This window comes from Athene noctua, chromosome 25 (genome assembly GCF_965140245.1).
Source record: "Athene noctua chromosome 25, bAthNoc1.hap1.1, whole genome shotgun sequence".
Lineage (NCBI taxonomy): Eukaryota > Metazoa > Chordata > Aves > Strigiformes > Strigidae > Athene > Athene noctua.
In genome coordinates, this window is record NC_134061.1 from 1999500 (window position 1) to 2024494 (window position 24995).

A 24995-nucleotide genomic window follows, 5' to 3' on the forward strand; every position below is an offset into this window, starting at 1 on the left:
TGCAGCCCCCCCTGTTCCCACCGCAGGGGTGCTCTCTTCTCCTCCCCACCCCATGAGCAAACCTCCCCATCGGGGTGAGCTGGGCAGGGCTGCCTGCAGCCCCCCAAGTCCCACTTTCCCAGCGCCCCCCCCTCAGCACAGAGCAACGCTGCCACCAGCTCTGCTGCCCTCCCCCACCGCCACTCAGAGTCCGGCTGTGGCCCCCCCCCAGCCCTTGCTGAAACACCTTGACACCGGCGGGCACGACTCTCCCTTCTCATTTTCCAGAGTCCTCTGACTCCACACCCGGGGGGATCCTGAGCCCCCCTTTTCAGGGCTGAAATCCCCCCATCTCCCCCCCAGCCCGATAGGAGTGGGTCCCCCAGGCTGGGGCCAAGCAGTGCTGCCCCCAAATAGCCAATCCTGGGGTGGGTGCTGGCAGCTCTGGTGGCAGCAGCACCAGTAGGAAAGCCCCGGGAGGCTGCCGGGACGGGGGGAGCACCGGGTAAAGCTCCCCCCACACCCCTCGGCTTAGGCCACCCTGCCAGGGCCACCGCTGTCCCCAAACCCCAGGTCACCGACAGCAGAGCCGCTCTGAGGAGAAGCCCGAGACCCAGAGCAACTCACCCTGCAGTTACACCCGAGGACAGCCCCCTCGCCCAAAAAAAGATAGGGGTCATGTCCTCCATCCTTCCTGCCCTGGACCCCTCCAGTACCTCCATTTCTGCACCCACTCCTTCTCCAGGGATGCTGCAAGTGTTCCCAAGTGTCCCCAGCAAGATAAGGGCACTTGGCCATCCCCAGCCAAAGCACAGGAGGATGGGGGGCAGGGACAGAGCAGCCCCCCAGGTTTGGTGGGGCGGGAACGCTGGCACAGCCCGGGAAAGCCACGTTGGGGCACCTGAACCCTGGAACCAGCCCGGTCCCTGGCACCCACCCGGCAAACTCACCAGCTGGAGGATGTCCTCGTCCTTGGGCATGATGGAGAGTTCCAGCACATCGTCACTGCAGGGAGAGGGGACGGAGGGGTCAGGTTGGCTGGGGTCTCCCCCCCTGCCCCCAGCAAGGCCAATCTCACAGAATCCCAGAATCATCCGGGTTGGAAAAGCCCTTGCAGCTCCTCCAGCCCAACCGTGACCCTCACCCTGACCCTTCCCAACTCCCCCAGATCCCTCAGCGCTGGCTCAGCCCGACTCTTCAACCCCCCCAGGGATCCCGGGGACTCCCCCCTGCCCTGGGCAGCCCATTCCAACGCCCAACAGCCCCTTCTGCACAGAAATCCTTCCTCAGAGCCAGCCTGACCCTGCCCTGGGCAGCTTGAGGCCATTCCCTCGGGGCCTGGCGCTGGGGCCTTGGCTCCAGAGACTCATCCCCCCTCTCTGCCCCCTCCTGGCAGGGAGTTGCAGAGGGCCAGGAGGTCTCCCCTCAGCCTCCTCTTCTCCAGACTGACCCCCCCCAGTTCCCCCAGCTGCTCCCCAGCAGACCTGTGCTCCAGACCCTGCCCCAGCTCCGTTGCCCTTCTCTGGCCACGCTCGAGTCATTCAAGGTCACATTCAGCCCATCCCCAGGTGATGGTCACACCACATCTCTGCCTGTCCCCGGCCCCTGCAGCTTTGCTGCCTGCTGGCACCCAAGTGACTCACGGCTCCTGCCAGCCCTGGTGACACCCAGGGGGATGGTGCCTGCTGCACTGTGTCCCCTTCGTGTCCCCTCCCTGGCTCTGCCCGTCCCTGAGAAGGGGACTCACCTGTTCTGGATCAGCGCGATGACCTGCGAGTAGGTTTTCCCGATGATGCTCTCCCCGTTCACCTTGACCAGCCGGTCCCCTGCAGCGCAGGGGGAGAAGACAGTGTCACCGCAAGCGAGTGGGGACGTGGTGACACCTGCCTGTCCCCACGCTCGCTCGCAGCAGGGTCTGAACACGGCCAGGTGCTATCTGATGAGGGGAGCTGTGGGGACCCCAAAGCCAGCCTAACCCATGGCCTCAGCGCTGCTCTGAGCACCCCAGGCCAACGAGACAGAGAGAGAGAGACCCCACAGAGCTGGGGAGCGAAGAAATGGCAGAGAAAAAAGGAAGAATGAAAGAAAAAGAGCAAAACAAGCATGGAATTCCCCAGCAGAGCACCACGTGCACGCCCAGCTCCGAGCCCCTGCCAGCCCGGCCGCCCGCGTGTCCCCCCTCACCGGTGCGCAGCCCAGCCTGGTGCGCCGGCCCGTCCTCCCGCACGTTCTTCACGAAGATGGTGTCCATGGGCTCCAGGCGGCTCCGGGGGGGCCCTGCTCCCCGGGGACAGAGTGTCAGGGAGCCGCCGGCACGGCCAGGCCCGTCCCACGGCAAGGAGCGTGCCCGGCCCCGTGCAGTACCCCCTGCACCTCCGCGAGCCCCCGCGCAGCAGCCCTGCCTCCAGGTCCTGCCCTCGGCAAAGCTGGGGGGGTCTCAGAGCAGCCCCCCCAGCACCCATCTCCCTCAGCCGTGGCTGCAGGCACGCTCCTTTACAAGAGCAAAAGCCAACTGGGGCTACAAGAAACTGGAAGGCGGGTGGCCCAGGGGGGCAGGGGATGGATGGCGGAGGGATGGTGACAACAAGGGATGCTGAGTCGCCCAGAGACCACCTGGAGCAAGGCCGGTGCCCCCCCCCCAGCCCCAATGAGCACTGGGTGCCAGGTCTGGGTGCTGCTGCCTGCACCGGCTCGGTGACCCAGCACCTCATCACCCTGCCAGCGCGCCGATGCGTTCCGACGCCTTCACATTCGCTCATGTCACTGTCAGCCACCAGGAGGGGAGCAGGGACGCAACCCCGTCCCCAGACACCCTGCACCTGCCACAGGGACGGGTGCTGGCCACGCCAGCTTCAGGACAGACCGCCTTGGGTGCCAGGCCCAGCAAAGCTCCCAAGGACTTCGGGGACACGGAGCCTGTGCGCCGCCCCAAGTGCCACCGAAGCACCGCGCCGCTTCCAGGCAGTATTTAGGGCCACGGTGACAGACAACAGACTGTGACCCCCATCCACAACACCCGTTGGGACAGCCGTGTGCCCCCCCCAGACCCCCATGCCCACCGATCCAGGCGGTGATGTCCCCCCCTGTGCAGGGAGGGGGTCCCCATGGAACCCCGCGGCAGCGCAGCACCCATGCTCACCTGGCCGGTTGCCGTTCTCCTCCTCCTGCCAAAAAGAAGAGAAAAACATTTATTTGGTGGCCGCGGTGGGGGTCCAGGAGGGGTGCCAGCCCCATGAAGCCCCTCGTAAGACCTGCGTGTCCCTCTGTGCCCTCCGCAGCCCCTGACTAAAATTACCTCCTGACACCGGATCCGGCCGTGCCGCCCGCGCAGCCCCACGAGCGGGACCTGCCGCAGCCCCCCCGCACCCAGCTACTGGGGAAGGGGCTGGTTTTGGGGCAGGGCAGCGGGAAGGGACCCAGACACCTCTGTGGTGGCATCTCACTCTTCTCCCTGGCCACCGAGACTGGCCGGGGAGAGCCCAAGCACCCACAGCAGGGTCCCAGGGGAGGGATGAAGGTGCCTGCTGGCACCGCAGCACCCGGGCAGTGGGTCCCGGTGACAGAGACCCCCAGGAAGGGGTCGGCTTTGTGCAGGTGTCCTCGGAGGGGCTATATTTAGCCTTGCGGGGCTAAATTCAGTTGGGGGCACATGTTCTTTGGGGCAGGGGGGGCATTTCTGCAGCCTCCTGCTGCATGGGCTGTGGTGGGCATCGCAGGGGGTATGGCAAAGGGGTCCCTGCTCCCCATTGCCAGCCACGGGCAGGGGACACCCCTGGGAGCACGTGGATCTGTCCCTTGGGGTGGGAACTGCATCTGTGGGCTCCTGTCCTTGTCACCCACATCATCCCGTGGGGACCCCCCCACCCTGCAGAGCCACGCTGCCTGGGGGGTGCCCAAGCTGGGTGCTGGCACCCCCACTGCTGAGCCCACAGCCCTGCCATGGAGCCGGCTGAGCCCCGGCCTGAGTCCCATGGAGGGACCCCGGCACTGGGACGGGGATTCCTCCCTCCGTAAGTGCCGGATCCTGCCGGCTCCCGTGGGGGGGGGCCTCCAGCCAAGAGGCTTCACCAGCTGCAGGTCCCTCCCCAGCCCCCAGCCCGTGCAGGGCAGTGGGGACACAGCCCTGATGTCCCCAGGGTGGGCAGGTCCCTCTGGGGTGCTGGGAAGGAACCAGGCTCCATCCCAGTGTGACGGAGGGATGTTCCCAGTGAGGAGGAGGAGGGGGCTGAAGGCACCTCTCCACAGTGCCCGTTGGATGGTGGGAAGGAGAAGCCAACCCCGTGGCCTCAGCACCATTGTCCGCACACCAAGTGGCTGCCGCGGTGCCACAGCAGGAGCGAGGGGCCACCAAAGGCCCCTGGAGGCACGGACTCGCCCCTTTCCTGCCCCCCCCTTGCCCTGCAGCACCCCAGAGCCCTTCCCAGTCCCCGGGGCACCCCGGCAGCTCTGCTCCCAGTGCCGGGCCCAGGCTGGGCGCGGCGGTGCCGAAGCACGGCACAGCGAAGGCAGCTCTGCCGCCACCCTCCCTGCTGAGTCAACCCCACCGAAACTCAGCCCCCGGACCTGGCTGCCCGCCGGCACCCATGGGTGCTGAGCCAGCCGCGCCGCGCCCTGCCCCGCCGGCTTTGGCTCAGACGGGTGCCGGGGGCTATTCCCAGCCTCCTTCCAAGAGCATCTTCACCTCCCGGCGCTGACCTGGCTCCTTCCCACGCAGCCCCGTGTGCTCCCGCCCTGGCAGGGCTCAGCCCTGGTGCCCAGCACCACGGGGCAGGATCAGTCCCTCGCACTTGGAGGATGCTTTGGGAGGATGGTGGCGGTTTGGAGGCGAGCGGGTGGCTTTGGAGCAGGTTTGGGCCATCCCCACGACGAAAGAGTCAACGCTGCTGGAGAGGGGTCAGCGCCGTGTTGCAGGTGCGGGCAGGAAAGTGCAGGCAGGAGGGATTTGGGGAAGCAGGAGCGTGGGAAAAGCGCTGTGACGAAGGATGCTGAGCAGGGACTCTCCCCACCCTGTGACTCACATCCCACTGCAGTTCCCTGCCTGCGGGGAGGAGGCAGCGAGCGCCTGGAGCTGTGGGGCAGCCGGAGCCGTGGGGCAGCCGGAGCCGTGGGGCTGGGGGCAGCTGTGAAGCTCTGGGAGTGATGGGAGCATCCAGGTCTGCTCGCCCCGGAGCAGGGAAAGGGCTGGCACAGACCACGCAGCTCCCGGACGTTTCTCCCTTCATCCGCACGAAGCTGCCGCTGCAGAAAACAGGGTGTGGGGGGGGATTTCAAACCCCACGGCAGGAGAGCTGCCTCATCTCCTCCGAGGGCGGAGGGCATGGTGCGTGCTGGAAGCTGCTGGGTTGTGTCGCAGGGTCCCTCCATCCTGGAGGGGAAAGGTGCTGCCTGGATCGGGGCTTCTCGATGGCTTAGAGGGCGCAGGAGGTGATGCCCAAGCTGGGGGTTGGTTCCCCCCAAAAAGGCAGCGCCTGGGAAGGGTCCGGGCTGCTGCTGAGCCAAGATGCAACTGTGGGCATTGGGTCCTGGGGCAGATCCAGCCCGAAGCCTCTCGCTGACAGCCGGGAAATCGGGAGCCAAAAATCTGCTGCGCTAGAGGCGGCGAGTGCCGGCAGGGCTGGGCACGGGCCCCTCGCCAGGCGAGGTCGGCCAGAGGAGGAGGAGGAGGGTTGTGAGGAAGGGCTCAAAGACTGTCCTTGCTGTGGCCACACGTGCTCGAGCGACATCCTGCTGGGCCGAGCCTCTCCCTGGCCTCGGGGACTCCGAAACGTCTCCCAGCAGCTCCACGGGCTCCATCCCAAGGTCACCCATGGGTGGAGGCAGCACCAGGCACCCCAACAAGGCAAGCGATGGATGGACCACTCCACGCTTCCCCAGAACCCCCCTGCCCACCCCCAGCCCATACACAAGCATCCTGCATCCAACACGGCCCCTCAGAGTCCCGCTCCAGCAGCTCTGGGGGTTCCCTGTGGCCCCCCCCCCGAGGTTCCAGCCCTACCTTGGCGGTGGAGTGCACCGCTGACTCCGGGGGGTAGACGATGAAGTGGCGGAGGGTGAAGCCGAACCCCCCCTGCGAGCTCTTCCGCAGCAGCACCGTCTTCGGGCCCACCCAGGGGAAGGGCCCCTCCGGGGGCACGTTGGCATTTGGGGACGCCCCATCTCTCCGGCCCGGTGTTGGCTGTAGGGGACAAGGAGGAAGATGTCACTTCTCAGGGTGGGGGTTGTAGGCAGGCAGCCCCCCATCATCCCCCTCAAAGCCCTGTGCTGGGGGCTGAAATCTGCTGGAAAAGCCACTCCGCTCCTCCGAAACCCCTCTCCACTCCTGGTTCCGGTGGCAGCAAATTCCAGCCCCCCAAAAACCACCCCACCAGCACCCCCCGAGATTCCTCGCGTGGGACCTTTTGGGAGAAGATGCATGGAAAGGAAATAAACAAATAACGAGGGGAAATGAGCTGTGCCTGGGGGTCTGGATGGGATCCAGGAGGCAGCGAGGCAGGAGAGATGGGGGCAGCCAGGGGAGTCGGGGACAAAAGGTCCCCTTCCGATGACGCCGCGGTAATGACCTTGAGCAAGCCGGAAAGAGCCGCCCGGGAGGCGGCTGGATGAGTGATGCTGCCTGAGACGGGGCAGGGACCTCCAAGGGCCACGGTCTGGAGCCGCAGAGGGGGCTAAGAGGGACACGGGTCCATCCCGCAGCCCCCGGTGCCAGGAGGGGGAACAGGGCCACGGCAGAGCCGGAGCTGCCGCGGGCCTCTCGGCTGGCACCCGGGCAGGGGGTTGGAGAGACAGCAGGAGTCCTCGGCGGAGTTCCCGAGGGGTTAGGACGGCCCCGGCCGGGGATGTTGCTGCTCACCACGGCTGCACATCTGGCTGCACATCTGGCTGCACATCCACCGGGCAGGAGCAGCCCGGTGGCTGAAGGGAGCAGAGGGCCCTGCCCGATGCCCCAGCAGCACCCAGTTCTGCTAAAACCAGGGAAACTGGCAAACTGGGAGCAGTAGCTGGGTGGGAGGGGGTCAGCTGGGGTCCTGCCCGAGTGCCATCTCCTTCCCCGCCGCAGCAGCCACCAGTCGGCCCATCCCGGGGCGAGGGTGTTAAAATTCAGGCGCTGTCTCGGTTGAAGCGATGGATGGGGAGCAGGGAGGGGGAGAGGGCAGCACAAAAGGGACCAGGCACAAAAAGCCTTTGTCTGCGCCTGTGCTGAGTGGGCCTTTTCGCTGCCGGTGGGGAAATCTGACGGCAGCTCAACGGGGCCAAGGATGCACCCCCCTCCGTGCCGGCACGTCCCGCACGGGGCCCGGCTGCAAGTGGGGTCCTGTCCCCGCTGGGGAGAGGGTCCCCGTGGGGAGGGCAGGGCTCTGGCACTGCAGTCCACGAGGCATCGCCCTGGCACGGCACCCACGGATCTGCTCCATCACCACCAGAGCAAACCTGGGGGGTACAAGGGCTTCGGGTGCTCGTGGATCCCCCAAAACATAAAAAAGAGCTGCAGAGCTCCAAACCTTGTCATTTGAAGAGCCAGAAAAACCCAAACCGGCACCAAACGGGGGGGGGGGGGGGGGGGGGCAAAGCTCCCCACGTGCCCTCCAACCCTCCCTGAACCCCACACGCCTCGATCCGTGAGCTGAAAGCAGATGGCAACGGGCACCCCGACACTCCCACGGGCACCCCCATCCCTTCGCCCCCGGGGCCACCAGCATCCCGGCGCCTGTCCCCATCTGCGCTCTCCCATTGTGTCGGCCGCCGGCTCGACGGATTATTTTTAAGCTGACAGCTGAATGTGCCCTGCTGATTTTAACCGGCACAGACATCGGTGGAGACACCACCAGCAGCACCGACCCACGGGGATGATGGGGGGGGGGACGGGGACGTGGCCCCGTGTCACGGGTGCGCCGGAGCCGTGGTCACGGCTCCGGCGCACCCGTGACACGGGGCCACGTCTCTGGTTGTGGGGTACCCACTACAGCATCCCGTGAGCCTGAATCCGGCCTTACAACCGAGTAAAAAACCAAACAACCCTCCCAGGCTGTTTTCCGTCTCCATCCCAAGGTCCCGTAACTCACAGTGGAGGAGGGAATCCCTCAGGCATCCCGCAGGCACCCAGCACCCTGACCCCGCTGCCAAATGTCCTTTGGGATTTTTTTAACCCCCCTCAGGATCCCCCTTGTCCCCCGCTGAAGAGAAGCACAGACCCCGCAAGGGCAGGAGGGGGGGGGGGGGGGCAGACAAACCATCCCAGACCACCGTGCCTCAGTTTCCCTCCTCACCCACCCTGGCTTGGAGCTTTTTTTTGGCTGCAAAGCCCCCAGCTGTGGGCTCGGACATCCCTTACGCTGGCTCATGGCCTCGCAGATGCTCCAGCCCCCCTGGCAGTGGGGTTGACCCTTGATTTGTCACCTCAGCCATTTGTCCTCAACCCCCCCGTCCCCCCCCCTGCAGGGGGCCAGTCACCTCCCAGCTCTTTGGCTTTATTTTAACCTGCCACCCGCTGCATCCTGCCCATCAGCCTGGCTCCCCTCAATCCCCATCCTGGGGGCAGCAAGGACGCGGGGAGCCCCTTGCTCCCCACAAAAATGGCTTGGAACAGCCCAGGGCTGGGCAAGCTGCTCGCCCGGACCCCTGCGCGGTCCTTTGTCCCCCCCAGCACCGGTGTCCCCATGTCCCTGTACTCCCTGTCACCGTGCCACCTCGCTCTCCCCGTGGTGACACGATGGGGCACGGTGGCCCCCTCCTGCAGAACGTTTTCCCTGCACCCCGCAAAGTCCTCCGGGGCGTGTGTGTGGGGGGGGAAGGACCCAGCCCCCCTCCCGGACACAGCGATCAGGGCAGCAGGACCAAAACCCCCAGGCACAGCCCTGCCCTCACGGGCAGCTGCCAGCTCTGCCTTCACGGTCACCGACAGGGCCCCCAGCACCCCCCCCAGCCCTTCCTCCAGCACAGAAGGGGACAACGGGGCCCCACGTCACCCCCCAGCCAGCTCCACCAGCCCCCCCCTGCAAAACATCCCCCCCCCACCCCGGCTCCCCAAAACAAACCGCGACACCCGGTATCTCCAGCACACGGTTCTCACCCGGCGGCACTTGTCGGTGCAGGGGGGGCGTGCGTGGCCAGGCCGGGGGGCCGGGGGCCAGCGGTGCTCCGGGGGGGCGGCGTGTCGGCACAGGCTGCTCAGCCAGATGCAGCGGGGCTCGGGCGAGCTGCAGTCCACCCCGACGGCACGCTCGAAGCGCCAGCTCTTACCGGCTCGCTCCACGCTCCACAGCCCCTTGCTCACCACCGCCACGGGGCTGGGGGCTGGCGGGTGCCGGGGGGGACCCCGCAACACCCACCGGGACCCCCGCTGCCCTCTGCTCACGCTCTCCTCCACCATGGGCCCGGCGGCCGGCGAGGCGCAGCGGCGTTGGGCTCTCAGCGTGTCACGGCCATGGGCTCACCGCGACCTTCACCGGCTTCGGCCCCCGAGTTGGGCAGCGCGGCGGCGGGGGCCGGTGGCCGGGGATGGCTCGGGGCCGGCTGCGCCGTTTCGCATGGCCGGGGGGACGCGGGGTGCTCCCTCTCGCACACTCTCGCACGCTTGTTCGCACGCTCGCACCCGCCGCGAGCGACGCGGGCCCCGGCCCCCACCCAGGCACCCGCGCTGCGCAGGGATGGACGGAGGGTGGGATGGAGGGATGGAGGGATGGACAGAGGGTGGGATGGACGGACGGAGGGATGGACAGAGGGCGGGCGGCCGCACGCCCCGGCTGGGCTGGCGGGCTGGGGCTCCAGCTGCTGGCAGGGATCAGCGTGCCCAGCCCACCGCCCCCCGCGCCGAGCCAGCCCCCGCTGCCTGCGGTGTCACTTTGCCCGGACTTTCCCTTTTTTCTTTTTCTTTTTTTTTTTTTTAATCCGCCCTCTTTTTCCTCCATCACCCTGGGCAGCATCCCACCCTCCCCGCTTCCTCCTCTCCCTCCTCCCGGCCCCTTCCTTCCTTCCTCCCCTTGCTCTCCGCAGGGCACTGAGCAATGCCGGGGACAGGGAGGGGGGGGGACAGGGCTGTGGCAAGTGTCCCCCCTGCTCGGGCAGGGGATGAGCCACCACCAGGCTCTGTGAGGGGGGAGCAGTGGGGTCTCTGAGACACCCCCAGCCCCCAATCTCTCCCCAGCACCCAGCAGAGTCTGTGCAGCAGAGGCACGTATCCAGCCCCAGGGACTGACAGCCCCCCCAAGGACCAACACAGCCCCCCAGGGACCAACACAGGCCCCGGAGACTGACACAGCCCCCCAGGGACCAACATAGCACCCCAGGGACTGACACAGCCCCCCGACCCCCTGCTCAGTGCCTGTGGCAAAAGGTGGTGGGTCCAGTGACGCTTCCCACCAGGAGCCAAACCAAAAGTCCCCCCCCCACCAGCCCCATCTCCCTTTTTGGGGGATACCCAGGGCTGCAGGCACAGCGGGTCCCTGCTGTCACCCGGGCACGGAGCCACCAGCCCCCACGGTTCAATCCTGGCTGCAAAGTGCCCTCCCTGGTGCTCGGGGGCTCCCGCTGCTCCAGGGGGACAAATCACTCCCCCCCCACCAGCACACCCTGCACCCCCCTCATGCCCCCCTGAGCCACTCGCCACTGCAGCGGCCAAAACATGGGGGGAAAAAGGAAAACAGCAGCACCTTGGTGAGCCCGGCACCCGCAGACACCCGAGTGTCCCCCTGCCCTGCTCCCCCCCCTCGCTGCCTGTCCCTGTCCCCGCACGAGGGGGTCCCGCGCCACATTCCTGCCATGCTGGAGGCCGAGGAGAGGCACGTGCGGCCGCGCCGGGGAAATGCCGGGCATTGCTGGGATTGCAGCCCGCAGCCTCGGGGCCAGCCGCGGCCCCCTCTTCTCCTCTGACCCCCCCCTCCACCCCCAGCAGCAGGACCAGCCTGGCCATCCCACTTCCCACAGCCACCAAGGTGGGCTGGCACCGGACACCAGCGAGGGGACAGTCCCCCCGCCGTGTGCTGGCAGCGCTTTGGGGTTCAGCACGTCCCCAGCGTCCGTCCTGGCCGAGGTGCCACGGCTCTGCCCCTAAACAGCCCCAGCACCTGCCACGAGCCCCGCCGGGGGGGGTGGCATGACTGGCTTGGTGACAGCCGTGTCCCCAGGGGCCTGTCTCCGCACCCCCAGCGCACCCCAGGACACCATCCCGGTGTCCCCGCACTGCCAGCTCAGGGCAAAATTGGGACGGGGAAATGTGGGAGTCAAATCCCTGTCATCGCCGTCCTCCCCCGGGCACCCCCCGGGCCACCCCGACGTCACCCAGGGACGGGCAGCCTGCATGTCCCAGCAGGCAGAGCTGCCCAGACAGAGCTGTCACCCGGGGGGGCTTCACTTCCCAGCTGAAAAAGGGCGGGGGGAGCAACACGCAGCAGTGGGGGGGCAGCTCCAGCCAGGGGTCCTGGGGCAGCTGGAGCAGCACCGGCTGCCCCGGGGACGGTGGGTCCAATCCTGCCACCTCCCTCACGCCTTTCTGGCAGCACTGAGCAAACAGGCAGGAGCTGCACACCCACACCCCCCCACCCAGCAGCCTGGGGGTGCAGGGACCGGCTGGAGAAGGGGTCCCCAACACCCCCAGCGGGGTGTCGAGGGGAAGATGGGCCCCAGGATTGTTCCCGCAGCCCAAAGCGGGAAAGGTCAGGCGGCGTTCGCGGGGGCAGATTCCACCCCGCGGAATGCGAGCGCGCCTGGACGCCTTCCAAAATACTTGTGTTTTTGCACAGGAGTGTCCTAAATACGCAGCCAAACGGGAGCAAGGGGGAAGGCCGCGCGGTCCCGGCATGCACCGCCTCCGCGCAGGCGTGGGGGGACGCGTGGGGGACAGCCCACGCTGCCGGCGGGATGCAGGGCCCTCTGCCGGCATCGCCCCCCTGCCTGCACCCCCGGCCCAACTGAGGGGAAACTGAGGCACAAAGGAGGGAAAAAAAAACCACAAAAACCACAACCCCCTGCTCGCCTCTGCCCTCCCCTGCCCTGGCAGCAGGGAGCACCCCGGTGTGTGGGGGGGTTCCCCGTATTTTCCACCGATGTCACCCCCCTGCCCCATGGCTGCTGCTCCCTGAGTGCTCCCACCCTGCTCGGAGCCTGGTGACACCCCCAAGGTGGTCCAGGCTGGGAGGGGTGACCCCCCCACACACACACACCCCCCACGCCATGTCCTGGCCCCACCAGCTGCGGCCGTGGGTCCCTGCCAGCGGGGCCGTCGCAAACCCCTGGCACGCAGCGAGGATAACGTCACGCTTCGGGCAGGAACAGAGGACAGAGGGACAGGCAGCTGCCCGTCCTGCCGCCACCACGGCGTGCTGGGCTCGGCCCAACCTCCCTCCTGTGAGGGAAGGTTCCTCCAGCACGGAGCCGGCAGCGCGCAAGGCCGGGAGGGGGGCAAACGCTAATCCTTCCCGAACGGCGAGCTGAGATTAGGGTCAGAAAAATGAGGTTTTAATAGGATTTTCGGGGAGGAGAAAGCCGTGTTGAGACAACAACCGATTTCCAGCCCTTATACGGCAAAGCCATCGCCTGCTCCCACCTGCGGAGGGTCCCGGTGGGGATGGGGGGACGGGTGTCCCACCCGCACGCCCCGGTCTGGGACGGCTCAGGCAGCATTTGGGGAGGCAGCACCCCCCGAAAGGGAGCGGAGACCGACGCTCCCCTGACGGCAGGGGCTGCCTGCACCCACCCGTGCACCCCAGGAAAGGTGGGGATGCTCCGGCAGCAGGACCTGGCCCAAGGGGACGTGGTGGCAGGAGAACAAGGGGTGGGGGGCTGCACCCAGGTGACGGCACCAGGACCAGCCCCCCCGGGCTGTGCCCCAGCCTCCGGGATTAGCGCGTCTCAGGAGAAAGCATTTTAATTCTCTTTAACCCAAACGAGGGATGAGGAGCTTTGCAGCTCAGCGAGGATTTGGGGGTGTGCTCGCTTGCTCGCCCAGAGCTGGCGCACGCTCCCCTGCGCCCCCTGGTCACCCCCACCCCGGCCTGGCTGCATCCCAGGGAGGTGGCGAGGGGACGCGCATCCCACGGCGTGGGAAGAGGAGGCAGCAACGCCTCAGTGATGGAGAGAAACTGGGAGAAACGTCTCCCAGTACCCCCCAGGGCTGCCAGCAGCCCCCATGCCACATCTCAGCCCTGGGCCGGGATTTTTCAGGGTGGATGCAGAGCAGGAGCCCCCCCAGATGGCTTTTGGCACCCACTAAGTTGCCGAGTGGCCGTTGTCCTCTTTTCCCACAACCGTCCGGCTGCCGACAGCACCCCGGCACCCCCCAAGGCGCTGGCAGTGCTGCAGGGCCTGGGCAAACCCCACAGACCTCACGGGGGAACCGGAGATGATCGCTGGGACCCCCGGCTCGAGCGTGGGGCTCCCCGTCCTCACAGCCCGTCCCGGGGGTCCTGGGGGAGATGCTGGGGTGGCAGCACCGGCAGCTGGATGGGCACTGCCAAGGACACATCCTGACCCCAAATCCCACCCCATGCCGGAGCCACCTGCCCGGCTGGGGACCCCCCACCCCGCATCCCCACCATCTGAGGCAGCCGGGAGGGAGGTGACGCTGCCCAGGTGACACCGAGCCAAGTGCCAAAGAGAAGCGGCGCAGCGAGGAGGCCGGAGGAGCCACAAACTGGCTCTCTGACATTCCTCCTGCCCCGGTTTGGGTGTTAACGTGGGGAAGGAAATCGCCTTGTTCCTTCCCAACGCAAACTTTTATCTTGACAGCGTCTCCTTCGCAGCCCCGTCGATCTGCCCACGCCGGGTCCCCCCCCTTGGCTCCGTCCCTTCCCGGCGGCGGCGGGACCAAACTGAGCTCCCTCCGGGCAGCCTCTGCACTGGGGACACTGGTTCCGGCTCTGCGGGGTTCTTGTTCCTGCCATGTCCCAAAGAGGCAGCTCTGGAGGGCTCCAGTTCACCCAGCCCAGGGGTGCCACAGGGAGAGAAATTTGGGAATGTGGCCAGAGAGCCTTGTCCCCTTTCCTGGCCTCTCCTTGCCAGGCTGCCAGCCCCCGTGCCCACCGTGGCTCTCTGGCATCCCTGGTCGAGTTCCTGGGGCAGGACTGGCCCCACTCGCAGCCGTACCAGTGGCCACGACGCTGGCTGGTGCCACCGCATCGGTGCCAGAGCGTACGTGTGGATCCGGCCAGCGGGCCACCCCCGCTCACAGCCCCACGTCACGATGCCGGGGCAGGATGCGGCTCCGGCTCAGCCCCCCCCAACACCCGGTGCCACGCTCTGCCCACCGGAGGCACCCGCAGGGGACAGAGCCGCCGGGCTGGGGGATGCTCATGGCTTCCCGGGGTCACATCCTGGGGCGGAGGCGGTTCTGGGGACACCGTAACCCCTCCCAATGCAGCAGCTCCCTACGGCACCGACGGTGCCACCGTCCTGCAGCAAAGCCCCGCGGCCTCTTCCCCAGGGCATCCCCTGTGCCAGCCCCCTCCACGCCCTCACAGCTCCTCCTTAACGCACGGTGCCAGCGGAGAAAGTGGCTCCAGGTGGGGACAAGGGTGGGGGACACGCACCGGAGCCGCGCCAGGCCTGAGCTAAGCGCAGGGACCTGCCCGACGGCCCCGCGCCGGAGAGGCCGGGGAACACCGAGCCAGAGCGACAGCGAGGAGGAGTTTTATCTCCCAACGCCCGGAGAAACGGGACCGAGAGGGCTCGCGGCCGAGGCTGCCTTCATCCCCAGCTCCTCCTCCTCATTCTCTGCCCTGTCCTAAAAACGGCGTTATCGGCAGCAAGCCCTAGAAAAGTAACAGGATTCCATTTCCTGTTTTTCCCATGGAAACCCTCAAATAGAAGCTGGCCCCATTATTCCAATTTTTTGGGTCTCTTTTTTTTCAGCAGGGCTAACAATGAGCCATTTCCTCTGGCGGCTCCGAGAGGCACCTTGCGCTCTGCTCCCACTTCTCCGTGGCGGAAAAATCCTACCCGGGGAGGTCAGGGGAAGGCTGCCTACTCCTTCCAGCCTCTACCCGGCTCAAGGCCGGGGGCCCAGGGTGGGGGCCGTGGCCATGGACCCCTCACACATGTTGGGGACCCCCTCGCACCTCCCTGGGGTCCTCCCTGTGGAAACAGGGCTGGGGAGGGAGCGTGGGGGTGGGTGATGCTCGGCTGGGGGGGATGCACAGAAGGGCCAAATCCTGCATCCCTCGCTGGATGGGGAAAAGAAAGAGCCGAGCGGGATCCTGAGCCTCCCTCCGGCCACAGCGAGGACAGGAGGAGCTTTGAGGACGTGGCTTTGGGGACAGCCGTGCTCCCCAGCACTGACACCCGGCGCCGTTTTCCTGCGATTAGGAGCAGCCCAACATTTCCCCGCAGCCCACACGCACCCAGCAGCCAAACGGCCAGGCCAGGCTCCCCCCCAGCACCTCCCCACTCCACCGCTGTCCCCCCCCACACCCCCAGGACATCAGTGTCCCGCCACTGGTGCCACACCAGTCACCACCAGCCCCGGGGGGGACCACGCTTCACCCCGAAAGCGCTGGCACCGCGGCCCAGCCCCCCGCCTCGCATGGCACAAAAAGAGCCCACTATGTGCCACAATGGCACGATTGTCCCCCGGAGCCACCGGGCCCCGTCCCACCCGCCCCGGGGCTGCCCCACGCGCTCAGCCCCATCAAGGGACCCACTGTTGTCACTGGGGATGGAGCGGGGGGGGGGAATGGCAACCCTGGGGTGCGCAGCGGCAGGTCTGGGGGTGCTGCCCTGGGGGTGCTGTTTTACAGCACAGCCGGTCCTGCCCCACGGGTGGCAGGGCAGAGGGGAGTCCACAGAGCCCCAGGGGGCTTAAGGGGGAGACCCCAGCCCCCCAAGGGCTGCGCCAGCGACTGGGCTCGGGGATTATGGCAGGAGCCCCCCCGCTACCCTGGGCCGGTCACGGCTCACCGCAGCCCCGGCGCCCTCCTGCCGCATCGGGGTCTCCAGTAAGCAAAGCACTTGTAGGCGCAGTCCAGGGGACCCCGCTGGGCCCCACCCTGGGGCGAGAGCAGGACTGGTCCCCACCATTTCACTTCAGCCACCTCACAACCCCCCTCTTCCCTGGTCCAGCTCCAGCTTTGCTCTCCAGCTCCCATTTTCCCAGCACGGCTGGGGAGCGGGACAGGCACCCCCCCCCCCTCCAATCCCAGCATCTTCTCCCTCTTGGGAAACCCACTTTCTCCCGGGGCTGGAGACACACGGAACGCGCCGGGCACGCAGCCGATTCCCACCACGGCGGCAGCCCCGACCTGCTGGGCCGTGCCGCCGCGGGTCTTGCAACACGCAGCCGCGTCGGCGGAGGTGTGCTCACCCGAGAAGGCAATTAGGGGAGACTTAATGAAATCCTGGGGATAAGCAGCCACGGAAAAAGGAGTCAGCCGCTTCAGGTGCTCTGAGCCAGTGCTGGAGACGTCTGGGCTGTGGCCAGGAGGTCGGCGGCAGGTTTAAAGCAGCCACCCTGGTTTGCAACCCGGGGCATCGCGAGCCAGGCCAGCTCGGGGAAAGCCGGACGGGTTTTGGGAGCAGGCGGCGCGGCACGGCACAGCTCGCGCAGCCGGCCCCGCCGCTCGTGGCCTAGAGGCAGCCAGGTCGATATTTTCCAACTTGAGAGCTTAAAATAGGTCATCTATCTCCATTCCTTTTTAAATCAGGTCTTGCTGCCTGCTGAAGACAAACTTGGTTTATTAATGGGACAGCACCGACTTGAAACCTCATCTTTTTTTTTTTTTTTTTTTCCCCCTTTAGTGAAAATAAAAGACCATCCCCAGGGCTCGGCAGCTTCCCAGGGTGACCCCCCTATCGCTCTGTGTTTTCTCCCAGGGAGTGGCTCCGCACAAACCAGGGAATTGCCGCAGCTGCTCGCTCCGAGCACTCCCAGCACCTTGTCATGTCGCACCCACCTGCACCCCAGCAGCACCCACACCCCGCGGGGGGCACACGAGCCAGCCCCCACGCTCCGACCCCAGACCAGATGTCCCCCCTGTCAGATCTGCAACGTCAAACCCCCAGAGCCCACAGTCCCCAAGGCCTAAATAACGCCCGGTGGTGGCTCCTCGGCATTTGATGCTGCCAATGACGGCGCCCGGGCAGCGCTGCCAGCCCCGGGGGGGGTCCAGTCCCCCTGCAGTGTGAGAGATGGGTGCCAGAGCTGCCGGCCGGGCCCAGCGCGTGATACACGTCAAGGTTAAAAAAAAACACAGCGGCGGTGAGGTCGGAGCCCTCCATGCGGCCGGGGCTCCATGGCTCCGAAATCCCCGAGGTGGCCACCCAGACCCCGGTATGGCATCACGCCGCGTGCCCCGGCCCGGCGCCGGTGCCAGGTTTCGCGCTTGCAAGGCGGGATTGCGGCAGCAGCCCCGAGCACAGGCTTTTCCTGTCTTTCAAGTTCAGGGTTCAGAAAGAAAGAGGAAAAAAATAAATAAATAAAATTTAAAAAAGGCGTTAAGAAACTCAGTTTGCTGAGCTGCAGCCACGCGGGGGACAAGGGCAGCAGCCGCCGGCTGAAGGCTCAGGGACAGTGGGGTGCAGCTCCTGCCACGCAGCCCTGGGGGCGGCCGTCGGGCTGGATTTCTGCTTACACAGCACAAAAATCCTCACTGGAGGATTGCAAAGCGCCTTCCTCACCACCGGCCTCCGCGGCCGTGCAGGGGGAGGCAGCGGCGGTTGAGTAATTCCCCCCCCCCGAAATCACCCAGCGAGCAGGGAGGGGCAGAGGTGAGCACCGAGCAAAGCACCCCCCCCTCCATATATCGCCCTCCTGGAGGGTACGTTTCACCCCAAAATGCGACAGGAGAGCAGATTTCAAGAGATTTGGACACACATACCACCACCACCACCCCCGCTCCGCCTCGAAAATCCAAACCCCAGCGCTCAGCGGTACGGAGTAAGCAGGGAGGAATCTGAAGAGAAACCATGATTAATGCTCAGCCGCTGCAAGGAGCAGCACTCCTCATATCTGAACCATTTCGCACACCCCAATTAATCCTTTGAGGTTGGTTATTAGCCCCATCGCCGGGCCGGGGAAGCCGAGTTCAAATAACCAGGAACTGAAGAACAGAGGCCGAATTCAGCTCTGGGGCGAGGACGTGCAACCTCTGCCCAAATTCGCAGGCGTCGCGCCAGTCCGACACCGCGACCCGTATCCCCACCCGGGCGCTGCCCCCCGGCCATCCGACCCCGGCCCCACGTCACCCAGCGCCGTCCCCATCCCCACCCCACGCCTTTGCTGGGATTTGGCACAAAACGGGCAGGAAATGGGGGTTTTGGTTGGCGGCCGGGCTGGTTTTCCTTGGCACCGCGCTGCTCCCAGGGGAAACGGGCATCGCCCCGGCGCCCTCCGGTCCCACCGGGCGATGCCGGTGCCCGCGCCACGGGAGGAGCGTGGGTCAGCAAACACCAGCTCTGCTTTGAGGCCGGGGAGGCTGCTCGGAGCTGGGGGAGCCTGACGTAGGGGCAGGACGTGGCCTCGAGGGGTTACGGGCACGTTGAGGAGGGGGGTTGCTGCCTGCCCAGCGCCGAAAGCCAACAGGGACGGAGCTGGCGAGGATGGAGCGGCCGGACCCACGAGGACAGAGCCCAGCCGGGAACTTCCGAGGAAACACGTGTGGGTGTTTGTGGGTCTCGGCCCCGGGAAGGGGAAGCCCAAGCTCAGGGTCTCGCCTACAGCCCCGCGGCCGGACCCAGCGCCTCGGCCCCGCCGCCCTGCCACGACGCCACGGGTGTCCCCCACCCGCCCCGCTCCCCCCGCTGTCCCCGTCCCGGGGCTCCATCAGTACCAGTTCCAGTCCCTGCTCCCCCAATATCTCCCAGTTCCTCCCAGTCCCTACTTCCTCCTCCAGCCCACCACCTCCCCAGTTCACCCAGTATCACCCAGTGCCGCTCACCGCGGGGGCGGGCGGTGGGATCCCGACCAGGCAGAAGGCGATCCCATTCATCGGGGCGCGGCGGCCGGGCTCGGCTCGGCTCGGTCCGGCCCAGTTTAGCAAGGCTCGGCTCAGGTCAGCTCGGCTTAGCTCGGCTCAGCCCTGTAAGGCACGGTCCGGTCCCGTTCGGCCCGGCCCGGCCCCGCACGATCCGGTCGGGCTGGGCTGGGCTCGGCTCGGCTCGGGCTGGGCCGGCGGCGGCCCCGGCCCCGGTTGCGGCTCCGCCTCCTCCGGGCGCCCGCGGCGACGGGCGGGGCGCGGCTCGGCACGGCCCGCCCCGGCGGGAGGGACCGCGGGCACCGGCCCCGGGACAGCGGGACTGGAACAGGCACCGGTGGAGCAGCGGGACGGGGACCCCAGCGGGGACAGACGGGGGACACCCGGGGACCGGGACGGGTAGGGGACACCCCGGGACCGAGCAAGAGACACCCAGGGATGGGGACAGGGAGGAAGAGGGGACACCCCGGGACCGGGACCCGGCAAGGGACACCGAGGGATGGGCAAGGGACACCCAGGACGAATAGGGGACATCCCGGGACCAGGCAAGGGACACGCCGGGACTGGGACCCGGCAAGGGACACCCAGGGATGGACAGGGGACATCCCCAGATGGGCAGGGGACACACTGGAACCGGGACCATGCAAGGGACATCCTGGGATGGACAGGGGACAGCCAGGGGTGGACAAAGGACACCCTGGGACGGGGACCAGGGAAGAGACACCCCAGGACAGACAGGGGACACCCCAGGACTAGGACAAAGCAGGGGACATTCAGGGACAGGGACAGGGATGGGCAGGGAACACCCTGGGACAGGGACACCCAGGACAGAGGGACATGGCCCAGGACGGGCACAGAGGGATGGCAGGACAGCGGGACAGGGACAGCCGGACGGGGAGCGTCAGGGCGAGGCCGAGGCCAGGCGATGTGGCAGGAGGAGCACGGAAGGACACACGGACAGGAAACGCCAGGACCGGGGGACAGGACTGACGGGGACTGGCACAGGCAGACATGGGGACGGAAACACCCGGGGTTGGGGCTGACGGAGGGACAAAGGCTGACACAGACCCACGGGGAAAGGAAATGGCGAAGACGGGAAGCAGAAGGACAGACGGATGGAGCCTCGCCTGGCAGACAGAGGGACAGGGACAGCAGGACAGGGCCCGGCCCGGCTCGGGCCACTTGGCCCACAGAGGAACATCCCGGAGCCGTCACTAAGCAGCCACCGAGTAAATTAACTCCCACACCTGAGTCTCGGGGTGCAAACGGCACCTCAAAGGTGCTTCGGTGGCGGCAGGCGGCCGCGCCACGAGCCCTGAGTCACCACGTGGCACGTGGCAGTGGTGGCCCCGGGGTGGTGGGGGGCAACGCCGGCGGGGAAACGGAGCCGCACGTGACGGGGAAGCGGGAGGAGGAGGCGCAGAAACCAAGGAGGAACGACGGATGGCCACGGCCCACGGGGACACACGGACGCGGGGTGGGGAGGACCCAGAGAGCAGCTGGAGCTGGGGTTCAGCCAAGCACCAACGAGGCTGAACCCACGGGGGGGCTGGAACGCACCGGGGGGGGGCTCAGGGCAGGGCGCAGCGCGACGGTGTCCCTGTCTCCCACCGCAGCACCCTGAGATGGCTCCTCCGCTGCTGGGGGGTGTCACCGTCCCCACCCCAGTCCCCAGCAGGGACAGGGCTCCGTGGGGGGGGTACTTGGGGGGGGGGGGGGGGCAGGCCTAAACCTGCAGAGCACCCCAGGGTGCGGGGAAGGTGCTGGGGCCGGGCTGGTGCTGGACACACGGTGCGGCCTGAGCTCGTGCCAAGGGCTCTGGCACGGCCACGCGATGCCCCCGCAGCCAGGACCGGTGCCAGCCCCCACCCACTCACCGAGCCCCCCCCCGAGCACCCAAGCTCTGCCCGCACTGCCCCGCACGCCCCGGGGGTGCCAGCCCGTGCCACGCGGCGCACACCCAGGCGCCGAGCGCAAGTTTTCCGTGACACAATTAAGAAAGTCTGTGTCAACAACGACTTCCTCCGGGCGCCTGGAGAAACCTCAGCACCACCAGAAAAAATAAATGACCCAGTCGTCAGCCACCGCCGGGAACCCAGGGCTGGGGAGAGGCCGAAAGGCCTGATCCTGCTCACGGGCACGTCCCGCCTGGCTGGCGGCTCCCCAGTGCCGCTTGCCCTCCGCACGCCTCACGCACGGTCACAGACGGACGGTACCATCGGCCATCCCAGGGTGCTGAAACAGCCACCCTGCGGTACAGCACCCTCAGAAACAGGGAGGGTGGGATGGAGGGATCTTGCGCTCTGGAAATGTAAAGGTGCCAGCGCCTGAGGGGGACCCATGGGAGCGCTGCCACCGCCGCTGTCCCCTTGTCCCAACCTCGGGAACCATCCCAGCAGCTGGAGGGAACAAACAGTCGGATGTGAGTGACGGGATGTTTCCTCCCCGTGAGGGCGCAGCCGGACACCCGCACCCCGTCTCCGGCCACCCTCCACCCGCGCTCGGCACCCCCAGGCCCCGCGGCGGGTCCCTCCGTCCCCAGCCCCAACTCCAGCCCGCGGTGGAGCGGAGCAGCTCCGGGGCAGCTCCGGGTCCCGCCAGGACGCGCTGGACGGTTGCCCTGACCCTGCCCGGCCGCGGCAGGACTTGCCATCCCGGCCGGCTCCGCTGTGGCCTCTCTCCAGAGAGACTTTCCAGGAAACGTCTCCTCCAGCCGGGTCTGGCACCGAGGACCGACCCGACCAACCTCCAGCCCTTCCCGGTGGCTGGTCCATGGGAAGGAGCCGTGACCTCCCCCGGCTGTGCCCACTGGCCATGCTGCTCCCTGGCAGCGTCGCTCCCGGGGCCCCTTCTTGTGGTGTCCCCCCACGAGGGGACGCACGGCCACATCCTACCCCCGACCCTCCCACGGGCCAGCCAGGAGCCCAGGGCAGAGGAGATGCTGCCGGTGGGACACAGCAACGGCCCCCAAGGGTCCCCAGTGCCACCCTCACCAGGGGAGGTGACACAACCCGAGCCGGCTGCGGTGGCCCTGACCCCCCCCTGTGCAAGGTGCAGAGAGAGGGATGGACCCTCCTGCGAGGTCGGGGAGAAGCAGCCATCCCCAGCAAGGGGTGACCCCCATTCTGGGGTGCACAGTCTGGGGGGGGGGGGGGGGGGGCTCAAGGAGAGGCCCCAAACCTCAGCCCCACTCCCAGGGCAGCTTTTCCACGGGGATCCCCAAGAAGCAGGGTGCCACCACGCACCCAGCCAGCCGACGCTCCCTCCATCCTCCCAGCCCTCTTTGTCTCCCCCGGCCCCACCCCAGCACCGAGACCCCCATTTGCAGCCCCCCCCCAGGGACTCCCAGCTCCTCCGTCCCCACACACCAGGACGGGACACACGGCCCTGCCAGGGCGTCCCCGAGCCCAGATGCCATCGCCGCTCGCCCCACACCCCATTCCATAACCATCCACCCGAAAATCCGGGCTCCCGCCCACCCTGCCCGCTTTAGCGGAGCGGATCCATCATGTCTCAACCCCCACCCGGCCCCCCCCCACTCCCCAGCCCAAATCCCGGCAGCTGGAGAAGCGGAGCTGGGGGAGCGTGAGCCCCCCGCCCGCCCGAGCCGCCGCTCCCTGTGGAGCCGCTACCGTGCCGCAGACAAAGGGAGCGAGAGGGGAATCCCGGCTGGGCGATGGGTTTTAACCTAATCCTACGAATTAAAATGAAAAAAAAAAAAAAAAAGCAAAAGCAGGGCGTCGGAGCGGGGCTGGCGCAGGCGGAGGGGCAGCGGCGTCGGGGTAGGGTGCAGCGGGACCACGGCAGCGGGGCTGGGGACAGGGACACCCAGCGTTGGGTGCCCCTTTGGGGTGGGGGGCTTACGCCAACCCCGCTCGCCACGGCCCAGGGGGTAAAGGTGGGTGCACGCCGTGGCGCTCAGCACCCTCCCGGCCCCCGGCAGACATCTCCGGGCCAAGAGCTCCTCTCGCCTCTCGGCAGCCACCGCGGCGCGAAGCCATTTTGATCCGGCAGCGGAGAGACGAAAGGGTTACGGCCCCAACCCCTCCTTCCCCTGCCAGCGGGTCTGTCGGGGGATAAACAAGAGCAAGGCCAGGGCCGGGGGGGTCTGGGATGGGATCAGTGAGGAAACCCGGCAGCGAGGCAGGGATGGGGGTGCCGGGGGCCGGCGTGGACTTACATGCTCATCCCACATCAGGGAGGGGCTGCAATCCTGCTGGGAATTGGGGGACCCCTCGCTCGGTGCATCCGCGGCTGCCGTGGCCCATCGCAGGTGGGAGGCGGGAGGGCGGCTGGCCAGGGCTGCCCCCGCTGCGGAATCCTGCCTGCCCTGCCCGGGCGCTGGCAGGCACATGCCAACCTGCTGCCGCTCCCGGCCTAAACCCTCCGCCGCTCCTCCGAAGGCGTCGCCGCCAACGAGGGCGGCGGGGAAGGCGCGGGGGCCGCTCGGGAGCTCCTCTGCATTGCAGCTGGATGTGCTCGAGGGGGGGATTTTGTTTTCCAGTGGGAATCAAGCCACGGCGGGCAGCAGCGGGCAGGCAGGGTGAGGAGCTGAGGCGGTGGGGGGGGTGTCTTTGGGTGCTCGCAGCCCCAGGGAGGGTGCTGGACCCGGGGAGGGGGATGTCAGCGCATCACATGCGGCCCCCGCGTTGGCTTTCGCTGCTCTGGAGAGGCGGATGCGTGCGAAGCTCCCGGGGGGCTGGCGGGGGGGCCGGGGGGGCAGCTGGCGAAGGCGCCGGCGCGTGCTCGCCCACGCCGCCACGCACCCCCGTGCCGCCTCTCCCAGCCACGGCCCTTGGCGGGGGGCGAGGCGGGGGGGGGATTCGCCAGCACGCGGCCCCCAACGTGCCGTGGAACCTCGCTGCGCGCTGGGGACGTGTCGTGCCCAAAGCAGTGGCTCTGCTCTGGTCCCCGGGGCAGCCCCAGGCCCTCCTGCCCCCGTGGGGGGTGGGAGTGGGGTGGGTGTTTTTTGGGGGGGGGGGGGCACACACACAAGGCGTTAAATCCTGCCCTCAGATCTGGGCCAAGCCTGAAGGATGGTGGAAGCACGAGGCAGAGCCCGAGGGGCGCAGAGGCTGCGCGAAGGGAGCTGGACCCCTCACCCGTGGGCACGGCGGTGAGGTGGGGGGTAGATGCTCCGAGGGGGAAGAACCCCCCCGCTTCAGGAAGCCAGGGCACGGGGGGCCTGAGAGCACCCACGGCTCCGGGTGGGCGCCAGGGAGGGACCTCGCAGCCCGGCTGGGGCACGGCAGCCCCGATGGGCTCCAGAGGCACCGGCTGGTGAGTAACAGGACAAGGCAACAGAGGAAAGACCGACAGACACAGCCTCACCTGAGCCCCCCCCGAGCTTTTTCCAGACCCCACGGCGGCTCCAGCCCCTTCCCCAAGCACAAGCCCCTTCCCCAAATCTCGCTGCTCACAGCCAGTGGGGCGAGACACACCTCGGGCTGCGACGGAAACCTGTGGCAGAGCCAGGACTGTCCCCTCCCGGCCACCCCCCCACGGCGGGCGAGGGGCCAGAAGCGTCCCCAGGGCAGGGTGAGCACCCATGGGTGCCCACACGGATGCCACAGCTGGCGTCGGTGGCACCCGGGGGACCTGGGGGGGTAGTCAGGGGCTCAACCCCCGGGCAGGCGTCGTGTTGGTGGGGGGTCCTGGGTGAAGCGGGGGGTGATGCTGGGGGTCCCAGGTTGGTGACGCTGGGGTGGGGCGCGGGCGGTCCCAGGGAGGCGGGTGGGTGATGGGGGGGTGGGGGGGGTGGGGGGGGGCGATGCCAGGGCAGCACCTGGGGGGCCGGAGGAAGGCGGGTGGGGACCCGCGAAGGCAAAAAGGGGGTTCCTGAGCAGCAGGTGGGGGGCACGGGGGTGGCAGGCGGGGGTCCCCGGGGGTGGGGGGGCTGCCGGGGGTCCCGCTACGAGGCTTTCCCCAGCCTCGGGCCCCCGCAGCAGCGGCGCGCCCGTGGGTGCTGGACCCGACCCGTCCCGTCGCCGCCGCGGGGTCCCGGTGCCGGTCCTACCTGCGCCATGGGGCCGCTCAGGGCGCGGCGGGCCGCCCGCGGGCCATGGGCCGGTCCCGGGGCCGGTGGCGGGGCCGGTGGCGGAGCCGGCGCGCCCCGGTGCG

General features: G+C 67.8%; 1 protein-coding gene across 5 annotated transcripts in view; it reads right to left on the bottom strand.

Moving 5' to 3' along the window:
• The window catches only part of ARHGAP23 (Rho GTPase activating protein 23), a 36809-nt gene extending 11814 nt beyond the window's left edge, over positions 1–24995 (bottom strand). Inside the window, exons 1-6 of one of the 5 annotated variants that reach the window (XM_074927076.1) lie at positions 23056–23512; positions 5975–6154; positions 3119–3143; positions 2164–2259; positions 1727–1805; positions 930–984 (exon numbers count right to left, since the gene is read on the bottom strand). In XM_074927076.1, coding sequence (XP_074783177.1) covers positions 930–984; positions 1727–1805; positions 2164–2259; positions 3119–3143; positions 5975–6154; positions 23056–23229 — 609 coding nt within the window. In that variant the 5' untranslated portion in view covers positions 23230–23512. Of the gene's footprint in view, positions 1–929; positions 985–1726; positions 1806–2163; positions 2260–3118; positions 3144–5974; positions 6155–16267; positions 16320–18839; positions 18969–23055; positions 23513–24891 lie in introns of those variants that run through there. The other 4 variants (XM_074927072.1, XM_074927073.1, XM_074927074.1 and 1 more) reach the window with 4 other exon arrangements.